Source organism: Xyrauchen texanus, chromosome 14, assembly GCF_025860055.1.
Source record: "Xyrauchen texanus isolate HMW12.3.18 chromosome 14, RBS_HiC_50CHRs, whole genome shotgun sequence".
NCBI classification, from domain to species: domain Eukaryota; kingdom Metazoa; phylum Chordata; class Actinopteri; order Cypriniformes; family Catostomidae; genus Xyrauchen; species Xyrauchen texanus.
The window spans coordinates 407,304-425,874 of NC_068289.1; the positions used below are offsets into that span (position 1 = coordinate 407,304).

Below are 18,571 nucleotides of genomic sequence, written 5' to 3' on the forward strand. Positions count from 1 at the left end.
TAATACCCATAAGCCCTTGCGTTGATGATGTATGTTTGGTCAAAACAAGGGAACTTACGTAGAAAAAGAATAAGTGATATTTAAAAAATGTAATCTACTTTTAATTCTTATGACTACTGTTGTTTTGGGAAGTCACCATGCGGGGTTAGTGTTCACTATGGTGAAGGGGGAGTTTGTTCAATCTTATTAAACTCGATTGTACTTTATAAAAGTGCAGATTAATGTGCACTAAGAACTGAGGAGATTCCAGTAATTACCTTTATAATGTGTAAGACTTGCAATAACTCAAAAACAATGATACTTTAATTACAGATGAGTTTAGTTTGTTGAACTTTAATATTTAACACAGGCCCTACATGTCTGTCTTCTTAACAGTAAGTCTGACGCTTGATGCTGCCATCTGCTGAATGAAGTCAGATCTCCACAACATTCTGATTTAATCACAACACACGGCTCAAGTATAACGTCATCCTGTACATTCATGATCATTGCTGAAATAACCCGGATAAGTGTATTAAACTCTGAAGTGTTAGCCAATTATTTGCCATTGTATTGTCCAGAAGTGAAGCCACACACATAATCATTTTACAAACATTAACACATTATATTCAATAAAGTCAAACAAGATCAGAATAAGCACTGACAAAACACTCTTCCTAAACAGACTCATTTATTAAAGAGATCATAATAACAATAACACATTAGTGCACACACCAAGATGAAGAGTGACATACAGTGAATAATAAACAGGAATGTGCAGATTTTAACTACCAGCGTTTCAGAGCAAAGCAGATATTCACGGTCATGTTTGCATTTACATGGTTAAGACCTAATATCACTGATCATGACACGGGTCAACAGTGACCCTGAAGATGAGACACACACACACACACACACACACACACACACACACACACACACACACACACACACACACACACACACACACACACAAATCACTCACACACACAGACACACACAAATCACTCACACACACACACACAAATCACTCACACACACACACACACACACAAATCACTCACACACACACACACACACACACACACACACACACACAGAGAGAGAGAGAGAGAGAGAGAGAGAGAAAGAGAGACACACACACACACACACACACACACACACAGAGAGAGAGAGAGAGAGAGACACAGACACACACACACACACACACACACACACACAAGGCAACAGGTGTTGAAGTGTTTAACAGGCTGGACCTGCACTAAAATTTTAGAAAAAAATCAAATAAAAAAACAACACTTCACAATAATGTTATATACATAAAAATTAGTTAACGATGAACAATATTTTATAGCATTTATTGATCTTTTTTATTTATCTACATATATGAATGCATTTTAATATTAAAAGTGTAATATATTAACATTATATAGTATATTTATAAATGAACATTAACAGATTAATAAGTGCTTTAACAAATGTGTCTTTATTATGTCACAATATTTAATGCATTAACTAACGTTAACACTTATAACCTTACTGTAAAGTGTTATTACAAATATTTATACACTACCTGGGAAGAACGGCAAAATAAAAGCATTGTTAGAATATTTAAAACTATTTCCTACATATGGACACTTCTTTATGCATGAAAAGCATGTTTCTGTTTAGTTTTTAAAAGACACGTCATGTCCTCCAGCTGAAAGTGCTCTCGCTCCCTCTACTGGTCGGGATGGTGCAGTCCAAAACTTCAGTCTTTGGTCCCAGTTGAGACAGGAGACAAGAGGGGTACCAGAGTCCAGTCAGTGTGTGTGTGACCCGACAGCTTCACAGTTTGGGTTGGTTTGACATCTTGATCTTCAAATTCTCTGCCAGTTTATCCATGAACTCAAAGGTGTTGAGGTAATCCGAGCGTGCCACACTGTGACAAAAACAGAGTCATTGTCATCCGTTTGCACATTGCCAATGAACTTCTTGTTATCATCACTAATGTAATTCCTGTGGGGAGATTTATGTCCCTTTCTGGTATCCGTGCACATGTTATAATTACAAGGTTGACTGCCGTCACATGGTCATTACAGGAGTTGAAAAATGTTATATAACTTTGCACTGACAGGCTTAAAATAAGTGAATTAATTTGATGGTTACTTTGAGTTTAAGTCTTGTGGCTGTGGTGAAATAGTGTGTATTTAAAGTTTTTCTGTGTTTAATGTCTTGCACCTTTGACTTCCATTGTAAGTGCATTACTTTACACACAATGAATGTGTTTAACTCAAACCAGGGACGCTGCAACAATCGTGTTACACTGCCTGCTGAAAGAGCTTGAACTGTTCTCTAAATATGAGCATCAGTAATCATACAGCTTGGGTGATCAGTTGAGCACTTGGACCTACTCGACTGTTTTAAAATAACAGGCTACTAAAAATACAATTCTATGCAATATCAAGCTTTAAGTCCGCTATGAGTTGTCATCTCTAACATCACTCCAGTTAACCACATATTTCTCCTCTGAACCTCTTTTAGAAAGCTTTTAGAGTCATTGACCCAGTGTTGAGTAGAGATTGGACTTACTTAGACATGCCCTTAATGCAGATGGCCAGGTCCTTGGTCATGAAACCGGCTTCAATGGTCTCGACACAAACAGCCTCGAGTGCCTCAGCAAACACACGCAGCTCTGTATTCCTGTCCAGCTCAGCCCGGTGCAGCAGCCCTCGCGTCCATGCGAACACAGACGCTGATGGGACACAATGGGGTTGCAAACCATTTGTATTATGCAATGAGCTCATGCATTAACGGTAGAGTAACAGTGTCATAATGGGACATACTTCTGAGTAAAAGATCATATTCTTGATTTTATAATAAACTGGGCGAGGATATTATCAGTCAAGTTTTCCAGATTTTGCTAACTTTCTTCTGTCAGTTGAGTGGAGAAAGATTTCCAAATAAAGTGTTTTCCTCACCGATGGGGTTGGTAGAGGTCTCCTTGCCCTGCTGGTGCATACGATAATGTCGTGTGACCGTGCCGTGGGCAGCCTCAGCTTCTACCGTGCGCCCATCTGGACACACCAGCACGCTGGTCATCATACCCAATGACCCATAACCTAGAGATGGAGACAGGGAGTAACTACAAACGCCGGCATTTTTTCACACAATGGAGTACTGCCATTATTAAGCTCATGTCAGTGCATGTCAAATCTTCTGCTCTATTCACACCAAGTCACAAAAAACAAGACTTAAAACCATAATAATGCATCTTATGGTCTACTTCACAGTGAAATACACCAATAATTATTATTATTTTTTTTAAATGGTCAAAGCCAAACAATTCATTCAGGTATCGAAAACAATTGTTTGTGTGCGATTTAGTCACATGTTAGTTTTACTCACCCTGAGCTACAGAGTCTGACTGCACATCTCCGTCATAGTTCTTACAGGCCCAGATAAACCCTCCCTCAGACTTCATGGCCTGTGCCACCATATCATCAATCAATCGATGCTCGTACCAGATTCCTTTGGCCTCATACTGAGCCTTGTACTCTCTACCACACACACACGCACGCACGCACGCACGCGCACGCACACAGACACACACACACACACACACACACACACACACACACACACACACACACACACACACACACACACACACACACACACACACACACACACACACAGAAAGAATTTTGATCTAGTTACACAAGCAACTTATTAAAAAACACTTAATTATTTCACTATTTGATATTGATTGATATACACATGGTATGAAATAGATTTGCGTTTTGATGTAAAGACCAGAGAAAAAAATTCTGGTAATTTCCAAAATTGTAATACCACAATGTGTAAGAATAGTTTTACTAACGATTTACACAAAGTTGTTCTGGTCAATGCTTATCTTTAATTACAAGTCCCCTTCATAACTGTATTATATTCTGGTAGAATTAACAACAATAGTTTCATCTTCTCTTGCAGTATTTCTCTATATTTTGCTCCATCCATTCTCCTTTCAATGCCAGTCCCTGCGGATGAGAAGCATCCCTACAGCATGATGCCACCACCAGTATACCTCTAGGGATGGTGTGTCGGGAGGCATAGGTTAGGTTTGTGCCACACCTATCGCTTTGAGTTCTGCCCAAAAAGCTCATCGGACCACAAAACCTTCTCCCATATCGCAGCTGGGTCACTCACGTGCTTTCTGGCAAACTCCAGACGTGCTTTCAGATGGCACTTTTTGAGTAACAGCTTCTTTCTTGCCACCCTCCCATACAGGCCAGCGTTATGCAGTGCTCTTGATATAGTTGACTGGTACACCATTACTCCACCATTACTCCACCATTACTCCACCATTACTCCACCATTACTCCCAGTCACTGAACTCTGGAGCTCCTTCAAAGTGATGGCTGGCCTCTCTGTGGCTTCTCTCACAAGTTTTGTTTGAGTTTTGAGGCCTTTTCTTGGCAATGCCCGGGTGGTGTGGTGCAGCTTCCACTTCCTGATTATTGATCCAACTGTGCTCACTGGGATATCCAAACATTTGGATATTATTTTGTAACCTTTCCCTAATCTATGCATTTTGATTACACTCTTTAGTTTTCATTTTCCTTCAGATTCACAGCCTGACTCAAGATCCTTCAACAATGGGTATTTATCCAGCAAATGTGATTGCAGCTTTAATGATTCACAGCTGGATGCCAATGGTCATGTGATTGTGTCTTCTTTCATCGGTGTAACCTGGCAGCTTCCACAGCACAGGGGATGAATACTTATGCAAGCAAGATATTTCAGTATTTTTGTATATTCCCCAACATAAAACCAATAACACCTAATTGATAATTGGTTTTGAGTTCCAGTGTTTTAAAATAAAAAATCAAACAGAATGAAATTTCATTGCACCATTTGTAATTCAGTAATATGAGGTAATTGGTCAGGGGTCTGAATACTTTTGCAAAGCACAGTATATGTAGGTTAATTTCCACAGCCATCCAAATACTTGTTTTGATTAGATTAGACTTATTTTGACTCGCACTGGGACTCACTTGTCATAGATCTCTTGGAAGATGTCTTTGAAGCGGCCATCATATTTCTTCAGGATGGTGTTCTTGGTGCTGAGGTACATCGGCCAGCCTTTGGTCAACCCCATCTGGAAAGAGCTGTGGGCAAAGTCCCGGATTGAACTGTCTGTGTTGTACATCCCCAGAGCAACTCCACCTGTACCTATAAACAAAATCAAATGCAAATGTATGCAGCGGTTTCATTTCTGCAAATTCACAGAAGATTTAACACTCAAAGACAGTGTATAATTAAGAGATAAAAGGTTGGTCTAATTACATGTTTAACCATAAAACTCACTATGACCGCAATATGATCTCTTGGGCCAAACAAAACAACTCTTTACACAATCTCTATTTAATTTCATTAATGTTTAAAGGAAGCAGTACCTGGAGACCGTTAAACTGGCCATATGGCCTCATACTTTGGTTCATTCTGTAATATTGGCAAACAAGTGCAATGTTCAAATATGTGATCATCTGCTGTGATGACATCATCATACCAGGACATTTGGACACCTTTGATCCAAGGAAGTTCATTTGTAAGGAATGTACCGCAACACATATTTTCAAGTCAAAGAAATGCAACAACACGTTTAAAACCACATTCCAAACATCAACTGTACCTTCAAAGTCATGGATAACAAACTTGAGCGGCTCTCCTCCATTTTTGGGTGTGTAAGACATTTCAACTGTCCCAGGACCAGGCACAACAAAATCTGTGGCCTTGTACTGAAATAGTGAAAAGGACAGGTTATCTCAGGACACTTGTTCCATGGATTTATATTAAAAAAAGGAAGAAAAATAAAGCAACTAGCTACTTGATTTTTTACCACAGTAAAGGGCTTTTAATACATGATGCAATCATCTTTAATGTGGTAACATCACATGCTCAAGTGGGTTATTTGCTTTTATAAAAACACAAATGCTCAATAAATAATTCAAATGCAATAACAATAATCAGAATAAAAAATATCTGCCGAGTATAAATCAACAGATATGCTGTTGCACGTGTGTGTGTGTGTGTGTGTGTGTGTGAGTGAGTGACGAGGAGGAGGGCGTGGCCAGGGCGGTAAATTGCCTAATCTGAGGGAGGGAGATAAAGGAAGAGCCGGGGACACCAGAGAGAGAGAGAGAGAGAGAGAGAGAGAGAGAGAGAGAGAGAGAGAGAGAGAGACACCCAGCCACTCTGTGTGTTATGTTGCTGTGATTTCAGTTCATGTTGTGTCTCAATGAAGTTTTGTTGACACCCTCCTTTCCCAAACAGTTACAGTGTGTTTATCAGCTTTTGTTTTTATTTTTATCAACAGCTTCAAACATGCAGCTCATCCAGTCAGTCTTAAATAAACAGTACTAAATTATGACAGAATTTTCATTTTTCAGTGAACCATCCCTGAACTATCTGTTTAATAATTCATTTTGAACAACAGCCTTTAATGTTACAGTGCTTGCAGACCACACACACACACACACGCACGCACGCAGAGACATGTGCGTGCTGTGATTACCACACACATTGGCACAGCCATTGGTACCTGAATGATATTTTAATAGCATCATAGCATCAATATTATTTTTTATGTTAATTTAATGGAACTTTTTGTATGGGAAAATGTTCTAGGTGGTTGCTAGAATGATGTTTGGTTGTTGCTAGGCTGTTCTGGGTTATTCCTTTATGGCTCAAGTGTCATCAAAAGAGCCACCCCCACATGTCTTTGATGTTTTGGGTAATGGATATGCTTGAGTCACTCCTTCAATGTAAGGCTATAGGAGTTACGCATCAATCATTTGTTAGTGTTAGGGGATTAGAAGAAATAAGTATGAGCAACAGTGCCTGCCTTAAACACCACTAATGACAAATTAAACTAGGCTTAATTTTATTCCTAAAGATTAGATCTAAATAGATATTTTAATTCAAGCATGTATTGGAAAGCTCTCTACCTGGTCTCCATGTGCGTGTCTGCCGATGATAATAGGTTTGATCCAGCCTGGAACCAAGCGGGGAATGTTTTTACAGATAATAGCCTCTCGGAAAACAGTTCCACCCAGGATGTTCCGGATTGTTCCGTTAGGAGAGCGCCACATCTGCCTGAGCTTGAACTCCTCCACACGCTTCTCATCAGGCGTGATAGTGGCACACTTGATGCCAACATTGTAGTGTTTCACAGCCTCCGCTGCCTCTATCGTCACCTTGTCATCGGTGGCATCACGGTTCTCCATTCCCAGGTCATAGCTACCACACAAAGAAATGATAATAAACAAAACCTCTTTACACAATTGTGCTCCTCTAGCAGATATGTTCCACCATGTGTTGACATATGAATGACAAAATGATGTGTTTTCTTGTTTTTTTTGCAATTAACAATTTTTATTGATTCCAATGACAAATCCAATAAACATCCCGAACACACCGAACATCCCCACCCAACACCAACACGCACACCCCAGTGGCCTGACATAAAACCAATACTGACACATAAAATAAACAATACATCCACAGACAGTATTAGGAAAAAAGTATAAAATAATGATATAAGAAAAAATAAAAAACAATAACAATGCTCTTAGCTGTCCATCGTGTACGATGATGACGCTTGCTCCGGGGGTGGGGGTGGGAGGGGGTTGGGTTCAGCGACCTTGTCGCTGGTGCCACTTCTCGTGGGCGTGGAGTCCGATCCTTGAGCCGCACACTCGTCCGCAGATGGAGCAGGGGAAACCAGATGCCAGGGGGGTACCAGCCGCCCACTGGTCTCTTGATGCGCCTCTCGGATCGTCGATCTTGGTTGGTTTGGTGTATTTGAGAGACTGCAGAGGCACAGGTGACCTGCCAGGCAGATCTGTCGAGTGCCAGTGATTCAAGCTGTGTGAGGGGGATGTTCGCTCGCTTTAGGATGTCCCTGGTGTAGTCCTTAAAGCGCCGCTTTTGCCCTCCAGCGGACCGTTTTGCGCCCATTAGTTGACTGTAGAGGACTTGGCGGGGCAGGCGGTGTTCAGGCATGCGTATGGTGTGCCTTATCCAGCACAGATGTTTTTTGGCCACAGCTGCTTCCATACAGATTGAGTCAGTGTTGCTGAGGATGACTGTATGGGGAATTCGATCTTCCCAGGACAAACTGAGGATCTTCTGAAAGCAGCGGATATGGAAGGCCTCTAGGTTGATGATGTGCCGGCGGTATGGGGTCCATGACTCTGCCCCATAAAGCAGAGTAGAGACACATACCGCGTTGTAAACAGCAACCTTAGTACTGACCTTCAGGTTACGGTTTTCAAAAACCCTGCTGCATAGGAGTCCAAAAGATGATGAGGCTTTATTTATCCGGCTGTGTATTTCTTTGTCAAGGGAGCAGAATGAGGACAAAATGGAGCCAAGATAGGTGAAGTGGTCCACTGTTTTAAGTGGAACACCGTTTATATGAAAACTGGGGGGTGTGGGGGCAGGGGTAGTGAGATGAGACATGACCTCGGTTTTTTGAATGTTGACCTGTAGGCCAAAGGATTGGTACAGACTGGATATTGTGTTAAGGGCGTGCTGCATAGAGTCCGGGCTGTGAGCTAAGACGGCACAGTCATCAGCATACTGAAGCTCGCATATTTGGCAGGTCTTTGTCTTTGTGCGGGCCTGGAGCCGACGTATGTTGAAGAGGCTTCCGTCAAGTCGGTATTCCACATGGACACGACTTCATGTCCCATGACACGGTGGAAGAGGCAGGTGATGGCAGAGAGAAGGATGTTAAAGAGCACCGGAGCCAAGACACAGCCTTGCTTCACCCCAGATTTTACCTCGAAGGACTCTGACTGGAGTTCTCCCGTGAGCACTCTGGCTTGCAATAAGAATGCACACACACACACACACACACACACACACACACACACATTACATATTACCCATCTCCCTCCACTGTCTCCCCCGAAAGCCCTCCACAAAATCCAAATACCTACCCAGGGGCGAAAATTTCATCAAAATGTTGGGGGGGGACAATAAACATAACAATTCTCAAGAGCAATTTCTGAAGGGGACACCAAGGTTTTTTTGTTGTTGCCCCATTTGCATTTGTATCATTTTATTTCTTAAACAATTATTTTAAGAATATATCATTAAATTATTTACAATATACATATTGTAATGATATTTTAGGGGGGGACAACCCTCAGATGGAACCCGCCTACGTTACTACCCCATTATTATCTGATTGGCATCGCCAGCAGGTGTGTCTTTAAGACCAAGTCTATACAATCTAGAGGGGGCCCAATAGAATCGATGTAAAATCTTAAATTGCATCAGACGCACCCTTCCATCTCTAGATGTAGACTTGGATGTTTTTTTATTATCCTATCCCACACCCCTTCCTCCAATACCAAGATTAAATCTTTCTCCCATAATCTCTTGATAGAAGTTGAAGCTCCGTCCCAGACTATGAATTATCAGGAAGTAATACACTGATGCCTCATGACCTTTCCCAAAAGCAGTAATCACCTCTCCCAGAGTATCTGCTGCTTTAGGGGGGTGTATGCTACTCCCAAAAACAGTACAGTCCAGGTGTCACAGCTGTAAATACCTGAAGAACTGAGATCTATGATTCAAAATGTTGAACCAAATTTTCAAAAGGATCTCAACACTCTCATACAGGACACTGAGTGTAGTGACCCCCCTCACAATCCACTCTGACCAGCAGAAAGGGGAATTATTAATACATAGTTTAGGGTTCTGTCATATGCTCGAGGAACATTTAAATAAATGTCTGAATGAAACACTCTGGATACTTTTGTCCATATCGAGTGCAAATGTGAGATAACGGGGTGTAACTTAACTTCTCCGGGTAGTTTGATAGAAAGGTGTTGCAGTGGCGAAATAGGGGCAAGAACTTCCTGTTCAATACAGAATCAGGGAGGGGCTCTCTCAGGTGGAAGCGACCTATGAGCCAAATGTCTGAGACAGAATGTATAATAATAAAACAAAATCTTGGGTAGGCCTAGTCCACCTTTATCAATCGGCCTATCCAGCTTACTGAAATGTAATCTGGGATCGTTTACCAACTCAAATAAAAGGACTTTGCTATGCTATCAAACTGCTTGAAATAAGAGAGTGGGACATCTACACGGAGAGATTGTAGCAGGTAGTTACATTTTGGAATACAATTAATTTTAATAACATTAACCTTCCCAATCATAGATAAATGTAATGAAGCACACCTGTCCACATCACTCAAAAAACTTTTAATTAAAGGGTCAAAATGAACTCTGGGAAAAATTCTCTGGGAATAAAATACCCAAATATTTAATGCCCTGTTTGGGCCACTGGAAGGCACGCGGATGGAAAGGTCGTTACTGGACAGTACACTGTCAGAGACAAAGCTTTGGATTTAGACCAATTAACTCTGTATCCCGAGAACATAGAAAATGAATTAATAATTATGTGGAGGCAAGGCACAGATCTAATGGGGTCAGAGACGAATACTAAAATATCATCTGAGTAAAGCAGAAGCTTATGTGTCACACCTCCCTCCATCACCCCTGGAGAATCATCCTCCTTTCTTATCACAGCTGCTAATGGTGCCAGGCAGGGGCGGATTGGCCATCGGGAATACCGGGAACAATCCCGAACGGCCGGTCCATTTCAGGCCGAAGACCGGCCGGTGGTCAAAGAGTTTTTTTTTTTTTATGATACGCGACCGGCCTATCCGGCCTCTCAGCTGCAGCGGAACGCTGTGTGTGTGTGATTCAGACCGGGCCAGACCAATACTTTCAATCTGAGGGGGGATACGAGCGCCCCTCCCAACTTGGAGTGATCCTCGTTTTTCCTGACATCCGATTGGCTCAAACTAGGCGCCGATCAAAGGAGTTTACTTTTGGTCATGTTTGGCGGGTTTGTGTGAATGCAACAGATACGAATGGTAAAAATGGCAAAAAGAAGGAAAGAAGAGAAAGAAATGGGTGGGGCTGAAAAAATAAGAATTAAAAAAAAAAAAATGTTGGCACAAGAGGCAGCTAAATGCGGCAAATTAACAGACCTTTTCCGTAGTGGAAAGAGTGCTGTGGCAGCCGGAGGTGCAGATGAGGAAGGACCCAGCAGCATGGACAGGACAGGTGCACAATTAGGGATATATTAGTGATTTATTATACACTGAAATTGTTTATATTTGCATTTAAATATAGGCATTTATTACATGGCTTGGTAGAATTCCAATGTAGGAAGAGAGAAGAGGAGGAGCAGGAGGAGGAGCAGCAGAAACCAGGAAACAGACAGGTAGAGGGGCAGTGTGCAAGGCTGGGTAGGCAATCATATTAGGCATATCAATCAATCAATCAATGCTTTATTAAGGACACACACACACAAAATAGAAAAATACAGCACAATATTACATATTTACATATAGGATAAAATGCCAATAGTTCCACATACTAGATAATAACCTGACTGAAGCACAGATTGAATTAGAAAATGTATTATTCTTAGTCATATTTATTACTGATGTTCTTCTCATGTTCTTCTCAGCTGTACAATCAGTAAGCAGAGGCAGGGTCCAGCACAGGGGAAACTGAGCCAGGGAGAGTTGAAAGTGAGGACACACACACACACACACACACACACACACACACACACACACACACACACACACACACACACACACACACACACACACACACACACACACAAATCTCTATTTTATGGGACTGCATTGTGGTTTTTGAGTATCTGAGTGGGTATTTGTTAGTATTTGTAACCATTTTATCACTCCGACTGACTGTACACATGACATGCTGGTAGTTAGCAGTATACTAACTATACTGTGACTTATGTGTTGGAGATTAGGTTTTGCTGACCTGGTTGTGTTCAGTGCAGTGGTGACTTGCTTATACAACCTGAAGAGGCAGGTGTCATCCTAAAATTTCTTGAAGGTCTTCAGTGTAATCTGATTCTCTTTATACCATAAAAACACTATTAGAATTAAAATAACTGCAAAAAATCCTTCTGCTCGTGCACCAAGGGCACTCGCGTAAAAGGCCTCTCCATCTTAAAGTCCCGGGCTGAATTTCAGTCCCAGTACGTCCCTGGTGCCAGGGCAATACAGAACAATAATGGGAAAGAGGTCAACCCTGCCGGTGTCCCTATCCAGAGTCAAATAATCTGAAATTAATCTGTTCATTTGTACCGCCGCAACCGGTGTCTATAAAGTAACTTAATCCAACCAATAATTGTACTCCCGAACCCATACATTTCCAAAATGTTTAAATATAATCCCATTCTACCATATCAAACGGCAAGATGGATGCAGTGGCCGGAGTCTGATCATTCGCCACTGATCACATGATATTGATGAAACTCCTGATGTTATCAGAAGAGCTGCGGCCCCGAATAAACTCCACCTGATCTATATGTATAAGAGATGTCATAACTTAATCGGTTAGCCAAATTTTGGCCACATTTTTCCTCCACAAAACAAATTCCAGCTGATATAAAGCCGTTCAGTTTCCTCAGACAGACAAACAAGTGTTCAGTGAGCCGGCTGTTTATGAGTGCAGCAGATGCAGTAATCATTCCAATGTCAAAAACAAACTCAAGCCAACAGGAGGCATGAGCACAAAGAACGAACAGATTCATCTACAACTGTCCTGAAGCATTGTTGTTCCACAAAACAAACTCCAGCTGCTAGGCAGAACCAACACAAACAGAAACAAAAATGGCGCCCAGCTTCCTCAGACAGCCACGGGTAAGTACAGCAAGTTAATCCACTCTGGAGCTACATGAGAAACCCCAGATGGCTTACTCACCCATTGTTTCTATGAAGGATAGTGCTTGCTTGGGACATGTAAATACTTTGTGGCAATCCTTAGCATCTATTCTCAGTTTGGCCGGAAACATCAGTGCAAAAGCGGTCTTCCGTAGATGCAAGAGTTTCTTACATTCCTTGAATCGATCGCACCTCTCTCTTGTCGAATTCGCAAAGTAACAATAACAAGAAAATATTGTGATTCTTCAAAGAAAGATTTCCTTTGCTCCTCGCCTCGTGCAACACGAGATCTTTATCGGATGATCTCAGAAATCGATCCGTTTCTCAACATCTGCCACTCTTGTAACCAACTCAGAGGATCTCGCTGTAAAACGTTGATCGATTACGGCGATGGAAAACATTCTCTAAGTCAGAAACAATCTTCATCAGCATCACAGACATGTTGGACAGTTGACGCTGGATTTCTCCCACCGCACCGTCCAAACCGAGTCCGTGGTCCGCTGGCCCATCAGAGGTTTCAGATTGTGCTGAAGTGTCTTTTAATGTCTCCAGAGCCCGATGATTTCGTCTTCTTTGCCATGTTTACCTCAAAGAATAAATATGTAGCTGTGTGTATCGAATCTCACTGGATTATAACATGAAAATAATTAAAATAATTCAAGAATACTGGAAAATATATATATTTTTAATTCATTTTATAAAGACTGCATTCACAAAGAGCAATTTCTTGCAAATAAATATTTTAGAGCTACATAACTAGAAAAATTATATTCCCTAAATATTTTCCATGACGTTTTAAGATTATATTACTTTCTATGACTTTTACAGACTGGGAAGTCGCAGTTGATACCCTGATATTTCCAGGACTGTGGAAACCCTGTATCTTTTATGTGGCATGAATTGGGAGGGAAGCAAAATGCATTTTTTCTCCCCTTTTCTACCCAATTTGGAATGCCCAATTCCCAATGTGCTCTAGGTCCTTGTGACTCGCCTCAATCCGGGTGGCGGAGGACAAATCTCAGTTGCATCAGTGTCTGAGGGGAGGGGCTGAGCAAAATCCCATAGCAAAACTATGCAATGCTGGCCATTCAGTCAGGCAGAGGGTGTTCCTTCGACACACTTTCAATTAGGTCAATGGGTAACTAGTGCCATGGTAACATGGCACAAAGACACACTGTTCCAATGAACTAAATTCAACAACACTTCAATGTCTTCCTGTGCTAAAACACAGAAACACAATTTAAGTTAACCTGACATTCTCCTAAAAATAACAAGAGCAGAATAAAGCTTTGGGTAGGCCCACACGGAAGATATAAATTAATTTAAATTTTTTTTTACATTTACTGATTTACTGGGGGAAATTATGCGGAATGAATTTTAACATGGTAAAATGTGCTAAATGAAGTGGACAGCACTACACTGTTATTGGTAGCTGAAAAAATTATAATTTTTTTTTTTAATTCAAAGGGGGGAAGAGTCAAGTCCAATATCAAAGACAAGTCCAAAGTTCTGGGGGAAGTGTAAGAATGGACAGGCATCAGAAGAGCCCCCCTTAAGTGATAACACATTGTTTGCTAACATAATGAATAATGAATAATGAATAATGAATAATGTTCTTATCAGACAGATAGACTTTATATTTCACTATTCTGCACAACTCCAGGTCAAGTTTATGCACAATGCTACAGAGGTGCTTAGATCAAACTTTAACCGCAAGAGCACACAGAAAATGTCTATCATGTAATAACAGACGAAACTTTCTCCTGTGGGATGACAGTGCTTCCCTTTGAGCTTGAGGATTACTACACTGTGTAAAAGGCCTGAGAAACCAGTATGTTATGCAGTGGGAAGTCAGGAGAAGGCAGACGGGAGGTGCGGTTCCAACTGCGGTTTTTATTAACGAGCATAAACAGATAAACAAACACGGGAACAAAAGAAAAGTCCGCGATGGGAAAAATAAACTCAAACACAAAATAACACACGGGTGAACACAAGTTGACAAACATCCACGAAGGGCAAGGAAACCTCGGACGAACACGAATTAACATCAGGAGCATGAACAGCAAAAATGAAACGATAACGAACCACAAAGGAAAGGGTTTAAATACACAGACACAATGAAGACTAAACGAGACACAGGTGAGAACAATGATGAGTGCAGGCAGTGAGGGAGGTCGGGAATTGTGGGAAATGTAGTTTATACAAGGACAGTGAAACACGGACAACAAGGAAAACATGACATGGAACGTGATCAGTGGAGAGTGAAACAGAAAACACGGGGCAGACAACACGGGATCGTAACACAGTATTGCCTCATACATTGACAGGCATTAGCATGACAGTTCTTCTCAATCGCTGTGGCTCAATTCTTAAATGAGAATTATTTTTCCAAAACTTCAAATCTCTGAACAATTAGATTCTTGTTCACACCAGATTTAAATTTCTTATTCATTTAAGCAAATTGCATGTGCTTTGGCACATGTGTGCAAAAGAGTGAGTACAGTTGTCTACAATTTGCACAATAACTAAATGCACATGTACTGATCCAAACGGATGAGCTGATTCTCAGTGAAACGGTCTTACTCTTCACAACTTCCAACGTTCTTTCATCATGTGAGCATCACATGAAACATTATCCATTCAATTATCAAAATCTGTCAGACATACAGTTTAAAAGTCAGAAGTTTACAGTATATTTTAGCCAAATACATTTAATCTCAGTTTTTCACAATTCCTGACAATTAATCTTAGAAAACCTTCCCTGTGTTAGGTCAGTTAGGATCACTATTTTAAGATTGTGAAATGTCAGTGGAGAGAATTATTTCTTTCATCACATTCCCAGTGGGGCAGAAGTTTATAGATAGTTTGTTAGTATTTGGTGGCATTGTATCGTGATTATACACACTGGTCTCTTATCAGGCTAATTAAGCCTCCGAGAGGGATAAAGGCCGACTGCGGAAGGTGGTGCGACGAGAGAGAAATCGTTTACGGTCATCTGACCATCGTGTGTGTTTGTCTTTTGTTTAAGTTTATCGTTAAAACTATTATTTATATTTAAAAAATTAATTAAAATAATTAATTTAATTTGACCAATTGTCACACATTATACATACATTTCTGCATATACATGGTGAAATTATTTATTTTTCACATATCCCAGCTAAGCTGGGGTCAGAGTGCAGGGTCAGCCATGATACGGCGCCCCTGGAGCAGATAGGTTCAAGGGCCTTGCTCAAGGGCCCAACAGTGGTGTCTTGGTGGTGTTGGGGCTTGAACCCACGACCTTCTGATCAGTAACCCAGAGCCTTAACCGCTGAGCCACCACTGCCCTCGCTGAGCCACCACTGCCGGTTCTTGCCTCCTCCTTGCCCATCTAAATCCCTTTACAGTAGCCCTCCACAAGCGTCTCACAAGAAGTTGCTGGAATTTTGTCCCATTCCTCCAGACAGAACTGGAGTAACTGAGTCGGGTTTGTCGGCTTCCTTGCTTAACAAGCTTTTTCAGTTCTGCCCACAGATGTTCTATGGGATTGAGGTCACTTTGTGATGCCACTCCAATACCTTGACTTTGTGTTATTAAGCCAATTTGCTACAACTTTGGAGGCATGCTTGGGGTCATTGTCCATTTGGAAGACCCGTTTGTGGCCGAGCTTAAACTTCCTGTCTGATGTCTTGAGATGTGGACTAATTGGCACTGAAGAGAAGTTAAACCAGATTAACAGGCTTAAACCTGAATTAATCACAAGGGAAATCAAATTTAATGAGAAATTCCCACATGCATTGTGAGTCTCTCTCTCTCTCTCACACACACACACACACACACACTCACACTCACACACACACTCACACTCACACTCACACTCACACTCACACACACACACACACACACACACATGTTGTGTTTCCATGTTTTATGGGGACTTTCCATAGACATAATGGTTTTTATACTGTACAAACTTTATATTCTATCCCTAAACCTAACCCTACCCTAAACCTAACCCTCACAGAAAACATTCTGCATTTTACATTTTCAAAAACATAATTTAGTATGATTTATAAGCTGTTTTCCTCATGGGGACCAACAAATGTCCCCACAAGGTCAAAAATTTCGGTTTTACTATCCATATGGGGACATTGGTCCCCACAAAGTGATAAACACACTCACACACACACACACACACACACACACACACACACACACACACACACACACACACACACACACACACACACACACTAATCTCACCTGTGCAGGTCAAGCTCCAAGTACGGGAAGATGAGTTTTTCTTTTATGAGCTCCCATATAACTCTGGTCATCTCATCTCCTTGCATCTCAACCACAGAACCAGCTTTGATCTTAGGAGACATTTTGGACCCTGCGTGATTGATGATGGTTAGATGTATAGATCTATGGTAGTGTTGAAGAATGAATAGTTCCATTAAAACAGAAGTTACAGAAACAGTGAGTCTGCATTTTCTTAAACCTGTTTTAACAGTTTTTGTGCAGCCTGTGATGCAACCTCTCAAGCACAAACTGTAAGAGACGTAAAAGGTTGAACTGCATCATGACACAGTATATTAATGCATTAAAAAGCAGAAGACATATAACATGGCACTACAATGCTATTCTTTTAAGTACCATAGAGAACAATGTAAATACCAAGGTACATGAATACAGTAATCATTATGTAAAATGATATTTCATAAAGCACATGGCATTACCTTCTGATTGTATTACTGTACCATGGTGCCAGTGTTTGTAAGGGAGCCATAACAGAGTTATTCTCATCACCTGACAGACAGGTAAACATTGTGCAATATGACTCTGGCCTTTTATCCACCATGAGTGTTACAATGTATTTTGTGTAAATGTAGCACCCATAACAAATGATATATTTGGGTCAATAAAACAAATGTAGTAGTTCCTTAACACGGTATGTTACGTCACAAAAGCATTTAGGACAAAGGTCAAATACAGCTCGTGCAACACAATTAACACCCATAACTTCATTTTAAGATAAAGTCATAAAAAATAAAAAAGCTTTAAGTGGGATTGGGTTGTTATTATTCGACATATGATTATAAGGCATCAATAAACAAATAAAGAATACGATTTTATGCTATTTACAGATGTTTTTTTTTTTTTTTTGTGACAAAAGTATTTGTTTTTGTCGTTTTTTGGTGAATGCATTACTTTATCAAGTTATTTTTCTCAGCAATGGTTATATGTTCAGCATGCCGGTATAGGGCTTTGCTGGAAACAATAATAAGATGAATTTACCAGCTTTTTAGAGCGATTCGAGTCTTGCAGCTCAATGCATGACGCCTACCTTTATATCTTTAAATCTTTATATCCTGAGCCTGTGATGTAAGTTGGAAACTCTCAGATCTGTCGCGTCCTAAGAAGGATTGAAGGTGTTGTTTCCTATCAGCTGAGCGGATGATCTCTCCCTACATCTGCTCATACGTGATCAATCACAGAAACCTCCACCAATCCAAGAGAATACGGAACTAAACTCAAACAAGCAGTCCCTCCTTCATTACTCTTTCCTCGGTTTCCAAATGGCACAGACACTTCTCCAAAGAAAAACGGAATCATTCTTTAAATCACATCTAAATCTCAAGATTTATATATATATATATATTTACAAATATAAAATCTAAAAACACCTAATTCAATAATCACAAACGACTGTGATTAGTCCAGCCTGGCCAGCGCAGAGAAATGTAACAGATACCACGTGTTACAATAATGCGCACATGAATACTTACATGGAAAAACTTTAAAAGCAATTTAATTTAAAATACACAAAAA

At 40.7% G+C, this 18,571-nt stretch overlaps 1 protein-coding gene across 3 annotated transcripts; it reads right to left on the bottom strand.

Annotated features, from left to right (window-relative positions):
• Positions 1-638: 638 nt before the first annotated feature.
• On the bottom strand, positions 639-18,216 carry LOC127654670 (isocitrate dehydrogenase [NADP] cytoplasmic-like). Of its 3 annotated transcripts, none has more exons than XM_052141932.1 (9): positions 18,087-18,216; positions 17,003-17,132; positions 6,969-7,260; positions 5,654-5,759; positions 5,016-5,193; positions 3,367-3,518; positions 2,940-3,080; positions 2,551-2,713; positions 639-1,900 (listed from the first exon to the last, which is right to left on the bottom strand). In XM_052141932.1, exons 2-9 carry the CDS (start codon positions 17,122-17,124, stop codon positions 1,807-1,809), a joined length of 1,248 nt encoding a protein of 415 aa, XP_051997892.1. In that variant the 5' UTR covers positions 17,125-17,132; positions 18,087-18,216; the 3' UTR covers positions 639-1,806. The 3 variants fall into 3 exon arrangements, with proteins under 3 accessions (XP_051997892.1, XP_051997893.1, XP_051997894.1); XM_052141933.1 differs by having other exon boundaries at positions 17,003-17,164; positions 18,087-18,151; XM_052141934.1 differs by lacking the exon at positions 639-1,900 and having other exon boundaries at positions 2,547-2,713.
• Positions 18,217-18,571: the final 355 nt, after the last annotated feature.

Excerpts from the sequence above, each read along its gene's own strand:
- LOC127654670 (XM_052141932.1), bottom strand. The coding sequence starts at position 17,124 with ATGTCTCCTAAGATCAAAGCTGGTTCTGTGGTTGAGATGCAAGGAGAT. Across the intron at positions 5,760-6,968 it reads GACACGCACATGGAGACCAG|TACAAGGCCACAGATTTTGT; the intron begins GTAGAGAGCTTT and ends TCACTATTTCAG. Across the intron at positions 3,081-3,366 it reads GTCAGACTCTGTAGCTCAGG|GTTATGGGTCATTGGGTATG; the intron begins GTGAGTAAAACT and ends CTCCATCTCTAG.